The sequence below is a fragment of the Chinchilla lanigera genome, unplaced genomic scaffold (assembly GCF_000276665.1).
Source record: "Chinchilla lanigera isolate Chin_1 unplaced genomic scaffold, ChiLan1.0 scaffold00054, whole genome shotgun sequence".
Taxonomy (NCBI): Eukaryota; Metazoa; Chordata; class Mammalia; order Rodentia; family Chinchillidae; genus Chinchilla; species Chinchilla lanigera.
Window position 1 is genome coordinate 10,924,370 of NW_004955455.1, and position 11,241 is coordinate 10,935,610.

At 57.1% G+C, this 11,241-nt stretch overlaps 1 protein-coding gene and 1 long non-coding RNA gene across 2 annotated transcripts in view; one reads left to right on the forward strand and one right to left on the reverse strand.

Moving 5' to 3' along the window:
- Nucleotides 1-373: 373 nt before the first annotated feature.
- LOC102006421 lies at nt 374-1,122 on the forward strand. Its single transcript, XR_262854.2, has 2 exons — nt 374-886; nt 984-1,122. It is a non-coding gene; the product is annotated as an uncharacterized LOC102006421 (long non-coding RNA).
- A 3,068-nt stretch (nt 1,123-4,190) lies between these two features.
- The window catches only part of Acads (acyl-CoA dehydrogenase, C-2 to C-3 short chain), a gene marked incomplete at its 5' end in the record, with an annotated part of 14,189 nt that continues 7,138 nt past the window's right edge, over nt 4,191-11,241 (reverse strand). Inside the window, 8 exon segments of the mRNA XM_013520359.1 lie at nt 4,191-4,908; nt 5,029-5,085; nt 5,278-5,373; nt 5,509-5,646; nt 5,726-5,896; nt 6,139-6,290; nt 6,699-6,810; nt 6,929-7,078. Of these exon segments, the coding sequence (XP_013375813.1) occupies nt 4,756-4,908; nt 5,029-5,085; nt 5,278-5,373; nt 5,509-5,646; nt 5,726-5,896; nt 6,139-6,290; nt 6,699-6,810; nt 6,929-7,078 (1,029 nt within the window).

The window sequence follows — 11,241 nt, forward strand, 5'->3', positions numbered from 1 at the left end:
CCCCCAAACAGCACCATCCAGGGGCCCAAGCCTTTAACACACTGGCCTTTGCAGAAATGCAAGACCCAAATACAAGCACCTGCTAATGCCTGGTATGGAGAAGACTGGGGCCCAGCAGCTGGTGAGGGTGGAAATTTTAGAGCAACTTGGCGGGACTGGACGTCTAACCAGCCGTTGAGTGAGACACTTGAACGAGTCATGTGAATGCACTGACGTGGGAGACGGGAGGTGGAAAGAGGAAGCCGTCTCGGGGAGCGCGCGGGGCGGGGGCGGCGCGCACTGAGATGCTTCTGGATGCGCAGGGGCCCCGGCCACCCCCAAGAAGGCAAGTGACTCAACCCTGGAACAGGTACTTGAAGCACTTGCGGGATACTCAGGAAACTTCTCAAGCAGTTTAAAGAGTGAGCAGAAGGTTAAATGTTGAATGGTTTCTCTGATATGAGAAACCCAAAATAGAAATAATTCAAAGAACAAAATAAAAGATGACAGGAAACATCGATTTTGTGGAAACAGAAGGGGATAGTGGAGCGGGGAGTACGACCCCCCATTTCACTCAGATCCGAAGAGGGTGTGAGCTGGGACGCGCGGAGCCCTCCCAATGAACGCGAGTGTGCGCGTCACAAACGCGAGCCAGTAGAGCGCTCGCTTCGGCGCACATACACGTGTGCACCATAGTACTAATAAAGTCACCTGGGGCCCTGGAACAAACCCCAACAAATTTCAAACGTCTTCAACAATTAAAAAATGTTCTGCGACCACAGAGCACTTAAGGTAAAAATGCACAACGATGGGCTGGAACTTCCTTTCACGGACTGCAGGGCTGACGGCTGCAGGACACGGGCCGCCCGAAGACCACTGAGCTAAGCACTGCACACCGATTCAAGTGGTAAGCTCTGTCATGGTTTTTTTTTAATAATCCGTAACAAAAAATACCCAAGGAAATCCCGTATTTATATTCTTTAAACAATTTTTATTCTTCTTAGTGCATGTGTGCAGCACCTGATGACTGCAGTCCCAGTGGGGGGCTGGGCGCGCACACGCCAGCTTCCCATGGGGATTCCGCATCGCACGCTACGCGCGTGTGCTAATACGCCGCAATAATAAACAGATGCAGGGGAAGAAGGAAGGTGTGCCGTATTCTTTTTTTGCCATGTTCATTTTTTAATACGTCTCGGAAGGACTGATAAGTCAAAAGAGAAGCTACAATGAAACTTGGAAACCAAGTGAAAAGGACGGAACGGCATTCAAAAGTTACAAAATGATGCGGAAGCTACACTTAGGAATGTATAACTTTAAATGCATTTATTAGGGGCCAGGACGTAGCTCAGTGGCACAGCACCTGCCCGGCAAGCGCAAGGTCCTGAGATCGATTCCCAGCACAAACTTCAAATAAATTCATTTATTAGGGAAAAGACTGAAAACAATGGAAAAACATCCATCCCACAGAGGTGGAAAAGAAAAACAAATTAAATCCACACACATGGGGCTGGGGATTTCGCTCAGTGGCACAGCGCCTGCTTGGCAAGCGTGAAGTCGTTGGTTCAATTCCAAGTACCGGGAAAAAAAAAAAAAAAAAACATCGGGGGAAGAGAAACCTAAACAGTGCCTGGTGGCTCTTTTCAGTTGAAAAAAAAAAAAAAAAAACACAAATACACACACACACACACACACACACACACACACACACAGAATACTAACTACAATTTGCTGTGGTGCTGGGGACAGGAGAGGGGCAAGGGCTTGCTCTACACTGGGCTTCACCCGCAGCCCTCAGATGTGCTGTGACAACAGAATTCTGACCGGCACCAGGCCAACAGTTCCTTAGAAAGACGTACTGCATCGGTAATTGAGAGGTCTCATGAGATTAAGAAAAAGAGAAACTGCAAATACTCCTTCAGGAGTAACCACCACTGCCAACAGTATGTCCCATGCATCTAATCTGAAAGAAACCATCAGATTAATGTAGATGGAGGGACAGGTTACAAAACCACCCACCTGCACACTTCAAAAATGCCGACGTCACAAAAACCAAATAGTCTAAGGCGCTGTCCTAGAATAAAAGTGAGAGTAAATGCAAACCAGGTGTGACACACCCATGATCACAGCACTCAGAAGGCTGAGGCAGGAGGCTCACAGCAAGTTCGAGGCTCACCTGGGCTACAGAGTGAATTACATAGCAAAACCCTGTCTCAAAAAGCCAGCCAACTGACCAACCAAATAAAACAAATACAATGCCTGGTATGTAAAAAAACCCTGCTATTAAAGACATGGAGACACTGGCAAAATCTGAATAGAGCCTGCAGATTGGACACCTGACCTGGCAACTGTCCTGTGGGTAATATGAGCAGATGTCCTTGTTCCTAGGAAACCCACACTGAAGAAATTAGGTGCAAAAGGGCGTGATATTTACATCCCACTCTAATAGTTCCAGTTCAGACAGACCCAGGGGTAGAGTCCTCAGCAAACAGGCCAGCTGCAGCCTGTGACCTCCCCACTCCCCAACACACACACACACACACACACACACAGATCTCCAACTCAGGACAGCTCCTAACGCCCGGTAGCAGGTGACCTCAGCTCAGAGCCTCAGTTACCGCAACAAGAAATGGACAGCAATGTGGCCGCTAGGCCCTGCCCTCTGCCTTGAGGCCAAATGACGCTCAGGCAGCGCTGAGAGGCGACACCCAGCTGGGCTCCTGGGACAGTGAACCTGCAGCAGCCGGCCCCTTCCCTGCTGGCCTCCAAGCCCCGGCAACCCCGGACGCTTCTCAGCAGACAGGGAGGACACAGCTGAGGGCCTGTGGGCCTGAGCACCAAGCCAGGAGGAGCCAGAGTCCCGAGCAGGGCCCGCTCCGTCCTAAGGTCACAGGTGTCAGGTGGGCTCCCCTTGCTCCGCTCTGGCCCGGCACCTCCTCCTGTCCCCCAGCACCAGGAGGAGTGGGACAAAGGCAGCCTTCCCCCAACGACCTGGCCCCCGACCCACAGAAGTCATTGCCACGTGGCTGGAGAGGCCATGGAGCCCTCTGAACACCCTCTGCTCCTGGGCTCACAGGAACCCCGCGTGGGCTTGGGACTCAGAGGGTGACAGATTGTCACATGTCCCTAAGCAGGGTGGGGCAGCCTTTGGCTGGCCCTTGGGTGGGGACAGGCAGATCCAGAAGACCCGGAGAGGGTGTGAGCTGTGACCAAGCCCCTCCACGTGCTCCCCCGGAGCCAGGGCACCTCGGCAAGAGCAAGGAGGGAAGCGGCTGCCAGAGCCTCGGGGCACCTTCTTAGCAAGGAAAGACACCACCGCCACCACCGGCCTGCCTGCACGCCCCGCCGAGGGAGCCCGCGGCTGGGAGCGGTCAGGACCTAGATTGGCACGAGGGAGTTCGGCCCTGTTCAGCCGCCCCTCACACCGGCTCCTGGGTCCAGGCCAAGCCGCAGGCACCTGGCACCACACTCCTCACATGGTGGCGGCTCCAGGTGGCCCCTCGGCCCCATAGGTTGGCTTCACAGGCTCACAGGTCTCTCGTCCCCAGACCTATAGCAATGCCAATGCCGATGCCGATGCCAATGCCGATGCCGATGCCGATGCCAGCAGTTTCCTCCCCGCAGTGCTGGGGGCTCCCCCGCCTCAACTCTGCCGCACTTTCCTCTCCCAGCTGCCTCACTCATGGCCTCAGCCCAAAGCCAGCCCCACCTGGGCTCAGGGCCGGCGCCCTGGACCACTCAAACATGGACCTGGGGGTGGTGCTGCACGCCGTTCCTGCTGGCACCCTAGGAGGCTGAAGCAGGAGGATCGAAAGTTGAAGCCCAGCCTGAGCGACTTCCCAACACCGTCTCAAAATAAAAAAGGACCAAGGATGCAGTTCAGCGTGAAGGCCTTGGATTCAGCCCCTAGTCCTGCAGTTAAAAGGGGAGGCCTTTCAAGTCCTCACTTCCTCCCTGGGTCTCGTGGCTTCGAGCGCTGGGCTCCTGCCCATGCCCGTCCCAGCCCCCACCACTTCCATTCCCCTGGATGGCCTGCCTGGCCCCCCTGCCGGTCACTCTCCAGACACCACCGAGGCTGGCAGGATGCAGTTCCTCGCCCTCCTGAGCTGCCTTTTCGGGCAGCCCCACCTCCCAGCCCCAGCCTTGGGGCCGGACACCTACCCTCCTCCAACACACGGCATCCTAGCAGGGCCTGCACAGGAAAGATCCTTGGGTCGGACACATACACTTTATTGCAAGCCAGCTCCCACCCGTGCCCAGCAGACCACACACCGCACCCAGCCGTCCTCTGCAGAGCGGCCCCACGGCCCCGGAGCACACACTTCCGAAGCCCACGCAGGCCTGGCCGTTCGGGCGCCAACCGCTCACCCTCCTAAGTCTTGACCTGGGCAAAGGGCCAGGCCCACCGGGACCAGGGAAGGAAGGCACCCTGCCCCGCCGGCCACGGCTGCGAGAGTGAGGCCCCGCTGCTGGTGTGCAAAGAGGTAGCAGAGCCCGTTTCCGCGCTGAAGACGGCTGATGTCCTGTGGCAGGTCGCAGGGGCTCACCCTCCTCTCCGAGACTCCCTGGCGTGCAGGTTCACCTGGGGGCCCGAGGCCAGCGGGCAGGACAGCCCCTCTAGCCAGCGTTCAGGGCAGGCGGCAGGCTGGGTCTGCCCTGAGGGGCCAAAGGGACGGGTCAGTGCCCAAGGGTTTGGCAGAGACCGGGGTCAGGGTGATGCGGCCGGCCCCTTTCCCACAGTCCAAGGCTGGCAGGGGGCACCGCTGCCCTCAGAGGAGCTCAGCTCCGGTAGCTGCGGAGCACGTGCCCGGCGATCACCAGCCTCTGGATCTCGCTGGTGCCCTCGTAGATCTCGGTGATGCGGGCATCACGGTAGTGCCGCTCGGCTGGCATCTCTGTCACGTAACCCATGCCGCCCAGGATCTGAATAGTCTGACAGGGAAAGCGGGCTCAGGAGGCGGAAACTCCCCACCCACGAGGAGAGACTGCGCAGCCAGCCACACAAAGGCGCCGCCGGGGCAGGGCCCGCATCGGAGCAGGGCGGATGCTCACCTGGTGGCTGACGGCAGTGGCGGCCTCTGACGCTGCGAGCTTGGCCATGGCCGACTCCTAACCAGCAGGGGTGGCAGTCAGCAACTTCACTTCGGGGAGCCCCGGCTCCTGCCCCTCAGCGGGGCTGGGCCTGTGGGGGCCTTGCCCTGGCGAAGTAGACACGCAAGCCCACCTCTGCCCAGCCAGACCCCTCCCCTGAAGGGTCCCTTCCCGCCCCCACAGCTCTGGGCGCCCCTTGCCCCCAGGCACCTTGGTGAAAGGCTTCTTATTGTCCTTCAGCATGGCAGCACGCCAGGTCAGCAGCCGGGCACTCTCCAGGGCCAGGGCCATGTCCGCCAGCTTGAACTGCAACAGCCCGGCCCCACCGTCAGCAGGTGCTCTCCCTGCCCCAGGGCAGGCCAGCGAGGGAGGGCTCCGAAGGGTGAAGGCCAAGCTTCCTCCCTGGCCTCCAGGCCCAGCTCCTGACGTCGCCCTGGTTACCTGGATGCCTTGGAGCTTCGTGAGGGGCGCCCCGAAGGCCTTGCGGTTCTCGGCATAGTTCACAGCACAATCCAGGGCAGCCTGGGCAATGCCCAGGGCCTGGGAGGCAATGCCGATGCGGCCCATGTCCAGGGTTTGCTGTGGGGACCTCTCGGTCAGTGGCTGCGTGCTGGGGCCCAGGGCCTGGCCCCAGGGCACCGCCCCCTGCCAGGCTCACCATGGCTATCTTGAAGCCCATCCCTGGCTCCCCCAGAAGGTTCTCCTTGGGGATGCGACAGTCTTCAAAGATGAGGTTGGCCGTGGAAGAGGCCCGGATGCCCAGCTTGTCCTCCTTCTTCCCCAGCGTGAGCCCGGGTGTTGGCATGGGAACCAGGAAGGCACTGATACCCTGAAAGCCCCAAGATGCCGAGTGACTTTCTCAGCGGCTGCCCCACCCTGACACCGACAGTCCAGACACAAGCTCTAAGGCCCTCCCTGGGCTCTCTGGCCAGGCCAGGACACCCCCTGCAGGCTTTAGGGACGGTGCAGAAAGCAGGGCAGGGGCAGGCCCAAGTCCCCCAGGGCAGGAGCAGCTCTGCAGGGTGGTTCCCAGCCACAAACAGATGGTCGGCCTGGCCTCCCCGCCCCCACCTTGTTCTTCAGGGATCTGTCCGTGCTGGCAAAGACCACGGTGGCTGAGGCCTCCCAGGCGTTGGTGATCCAGGCTTTGGTGCCATTCAGGATCCATGAGTCCCCTTCCTCCCGGGCCGTAGTGGACGCAGCTCCCGCGTCACTGCCGTTCCCTGCCCCACATGCAGATTCAGGACCCAGCACCGGGGACCTCGCCACCCCTTGCAACTGGACTCCCAAGCCAGGATGCGGCCACAGCAGCCCACACTGGTCCTTGGACAGCTTCCACACCGGTTCCGGAGGGCACGGGGTCCTGTGCAGGAGCCAAAAGGACCCCAGGGCCAAACCTCTCCCCGCCTGCCCGGACCCCAGGCAGGGCCGCAGGCCGCAGAAGATCCAGGCAGCCGCAGCTCGGCCCAGAGGCCCACGCCAGAGCCCCGCCTCCTGCTTGGGGGCTGACCAGCAATAGTCCCCCAGCTCTGCAGCAGGGGCCCCAAGCCCTGCCTCAACCCCGGGTCCCCAGCTCCCATCTGGGCCTGTCACCCCAACTCTGAGGGAGAGGCACCTTAGGGCCACAGTACCTGGTTCACTGAGGGCAAAGCAGCCAATTTTGTCGCCACTGGTGAAAGGGGTGACCCACTGCCGCTTCTGCTCCGGGGAGCCGAACTTCAGGATGGGGCCCAGGTAGAGAGACTGGGGGAGAGTGGGCGGCGGTTGGAGGCCACCCCAAGGCTGCTCTCTCCAGAGGCCCACCTACGGGACGGACTCCAGCGCGGACTCCAGCGCATGTCCCGGGACCCAGGAAGCTCACATTGTTGACGCTCATGATGACGCCGGTGGAGGCGCAGCCCCGGCTGATCTCTTCCATGGCGATGGAGTAGGCCAGGTAGTCCAGGCCGGCCCCGCTGAGCTCCTCCGGCACGTCCATGGCCAGCAGCCCCAGCTCGCCCATCCTCTTCACCTGGCGAGGGAAGGAGGTCACAGCCAGGGCACTGCGGGGCTGGTGCCCACCCTCCCCGGCCCCAGCCTCGGGCCTCCAGCCCCGAGCCAGCGCCTGCAGACACTCAGGCCGTGTGCCCCCCGCACGCCCAGCCCCAACCCAAATGCTAAGGGCCCAGCCCAGCTGTTCACACCATCCCGTCCGCAGGCCAGCCCCGTGTGTGTTCACCTCTCTGTCCACAGCCGCACGGGTGAGCAGGCAGGCAGAAGGCACAGGAGGCCTTCAGGGGACTCAGAGGTAAGGAACGGCTGGTATGGCCGCATCAGCCTTCCTTCCCGCCGCCAGGCGCACACATGTCCCTCCCCACCACGGGGCCTCTGCACACGCCGTTTCCTACGTCAGTAAGGCGCTCGGTCCTTCAGCCTCAGGGCACGCACCGTCTCTTCGGGCTGCCACCTCTGGCCTCACTGAAGTCAAACCCGCTCCTGTGACACCTTTGCAGTACTTATGCCGCTGGAATTTTTTATTGACCAAGATGCTCATTTTGACTAAGCTCTATGTGACCACAAGGACAGAAACTTTTTCCTGTTACAGGCCCGATGCCGAGTGAAGGAGGGAATGGATAAGAGCTTGAGGGTGTGTGTGTGTGTGTGTGTGTGTGCGCGCGCGCGCGTTACTAGGAATGGCACCCAGGCCCTTGAGCACACAGGCAAATGCTCTCCCAATGAACCCTGACCCCAGTGTTTTGTTTCCTTTTATTTTGGGACACTGGCTCACTAAACTGCCCAGGCTGGCCTTGAACTCATGACCCTTTCTCAGCTTCCCAAGTAGCTGGGATTACAGATATGCATAACCATGTCCAACTGAGCCTGCGATATCTGACTTGGAGGTAGTAACAGTAACAGTGAATATCGAGTTCCTCCTCCACCCCAGACTCTCCACAAACTGCCTCTTCTTTCGTTTTTCAGTAGCAGAAATTGCACCCTGGGCCTCGGTCATGCTAGCCCAGTGTGTACAGTACCGCATGCTTTCTGTGCAGTGTCTCACTCGAGTCTCTGGAAAGTTCTCTGAGAAGAATGTTATATGTTAACTTCCTGGTACAGCTGGGGAGACGGGCTCAGAGGGGTTAAGCAATCTGCCCAAGGCCACAGCATACAAACTAGGAGGAAAACCTGGCAGTGGACAAATTATAGCCAGCTCTGCCGTGCTGACCTACAGCAAATCCTTTAACCTCGCCAGCCGTGTTTCCACCTGAGAAACACGGACCACACAGAACCTACCTAAGGCCAAGGAGGAAGCAAGCGACACCAGCTGTCTGGGGAAGAGGTACAGGGGAGCAGGGCGCTGCTTTTCCTGTGGCACTGGGCATTGAACCTGACGGCCTTCTCAAGCTATACCCCCAGCCCTTTTTTTGTTTTGAGACAGGGTTTCTGTAAGTCATTAAATTGTCTGGGCTGGGCTCAAACTTGTGATCCTTCTGCCTCCCCGAGTGCTGGGGCGACAGGCAGGCACCACCACGACTGGCTTATTAGCCCTCTTCTTTGTGGTTGTCCTTCAGAGCCAGAGGGGGACTGCTTCCGGGATGCCCAAAGGAGCTCACGTCCCTTTATATAAAATGATACAGCCTTTGCACAGAACCTACACACATCACCCCGTGTAATTCATTTTATTCATTTCTGTATTTGCTAGAGACAGAGCCCAGGCCCCATGCACTGTGCCACTGAAATAGGCCAGCCACCTCCTCCCGTGGGCGTGACGTCATAGCCACGTGACTTGCAATACCCAATACCGAGTAAATGTGCAGGAAACAATGACAGGAAAAAAGGTGCACGAGTTCAGATGCAATGACCTCCCTGACTGTGTTGGATCCTTGGATGCCTGGATCCGGATGCGGAACGCGCGGGCAGTGAGGGCTGACCGTAGGACTGTGCTGGGACCACATCCCCCACCGCCCTGACGTGAGGGAACGGAGCTTTCTCTAATTAGCATTACTTCTGGGTTATAAGAGTTTCATACCCCCTTCCCATAAATAGTGTTTAACCTCCCGGACCGGACCGCTGTGATCACGAATGAGACAAGATACCGAAACCCTGTGTCTGGCTCTGGCTGCGTGATTATGGTCACCAACGGGCAAGTCCTTCTGACGGCGACACGGGCTGCTGCACTTCCCGAACGATGTGTGTCCCCGCAGAAAATTGCTCCACACTGCTGGAACTGTCCCTGTGGGAAGCTACTGCGGGAGACAGCGGGGGCTGGGCCTAGACGTGCCCGAGGCATGAATTCACCTGCCGGCACCACCACGCCCTGCAGCCCCGAGGGGACGCACACAGGGGAGCAAGCAACTCGGGGGAGGCAGAGTGGCACCCCGTGTGCTCACGCTGAGTCCTTCGCTCTCGGGGCCGGGACGGAGCTCAGTGAGGGCTGCGGGCCTCAGGCCCTGGGCTCCATCCTCAGTCCACAAACGTAAATAAATAAAAACAAAGCACCGGCTCTCCCGGGAGGTGAGCTCCCCTTCCCACGTGTGACTTCAGGTCCTCTCGGGAGCCAAACCAATGTCACCAGATCTCGGACCCTCAGAACTATGAGCTAAATAAACCTTTTTTCTTCACAGAATGAAAAAAAAAAAAAACACCCTCCTAAAAACAATGCCTTAAATCACTTCTAAAAATTTCTGAAACATTAAATTTATCCCCAGTATGCCTACATTCACTACAGTCAAAACTAACTCTCTTTAAAAAGTATAATTTCTTGGGCCAGGGATGTAGCTCAGTGGTGCACGCAGCACCTGCCTGGCAAGTATGAGGCCCTGAGTTTGAGTCCCAGTACCAGAACACGAAATAAATAAAATAAAATTTCCTGCTGGTGTTGGTGGCACATACCTGTAATGCCAGCACTTGGGAGGCTGAGGCAGGATGATCGCCTTGAGTTTGAGGCCAGTCTGGGCTACACAGTGAGTTCAAGGTAAACCTGAACCACATAGTAAGACTCTGTCTCAAAAAAATTTTTTTTAATTTTTAAAAAAATTCCTATCTTGGGGGCCGGGGATTTAGCTCAGCGGCAAAGTGCTTGCCTGGCAAGCACAAGGTCGTGAGTTCGGTTCCCGGTACCGGAGAAAAACCAAAAAAAAAAGAAAATTCCTATCTTGAAGATTTGCTTTCTTTTTTAGTTGTTTTTGATGGTGCTACGGATCAAACCTAGCCCCTCGCATGTGTCAGGCAAACAGTCTACCACTGAGCTGCACCCTCAGTTCCATTTTTTTATTTTGAGATAGTTTCTCAGAGTTGCCTAGACAGGCCTCAAAATTGTGATCTTCATGCCGCAGCCTCCCAAGCTTCTGGGATTATAGACATGCACCACCATGCCTGGCAAGATGTACCATGTATCCAAAGGAAAACCCAGCATCTGACAGGCCATGGGTTCAATCCCCAAGACCACACACACACACACACACACACACACACACACACACACACAGAGGTAAAAAAGAGAAACACCCTCACAGCAGGGCCCCGTTAGCACCTCCGTAGCACCTGTGCCTGTGGGCCACACGCTGGGACGCTGAGGGCCTCGGACCTGTGTTCACCTACCAGGTGCACAGTCTGGCTCAATGAGAAACTCCCCAGGCATGTGCTGACTGCCTGGCATCTACTGTGCGCAAGAGGTCACGCTTGACATCAGAGAAGCGTAAGAACAAGATCCACCCCCGCTTTCAACAAGCCGAGTGTCTGAAATAATTGTGAAACAAGACACACCCCACAATAGGAACACTAAGGTTGGCAACAATTAACTGAGTATTTCCGAAGAGCTGGTAGAGAAGATCTGGAATATTCCCGTTATAGTTTGTGTCCGGATGTCCCCCCAAAGCTTCATGTGATCATGGGGGCAGGCTTTTTGGAGACAGCTGAATCGAGTTTGTCACTGATTCATTGTCTAGTGCTGGGATGATGGTTGTGAGTGCTACACCCAGCCTAGGGCAGGTAGCCTGCGTACAATATAAGGGACAGAAAGAGTTTCCCCTTTGGCCCCTTTGGCTCTTGTTGCTTTTGCTGCCTTCTGCTGCCATGAACAGTTGCCCCTCAGCCACGCCACCCTGCCTTGGAGCCAGCTGATTATGGACTGAAACCTCTACAAACTGTGAGCTAAATAAACCTTTCCTTCCTTAATTTTGGATGTCAGGCATTTTG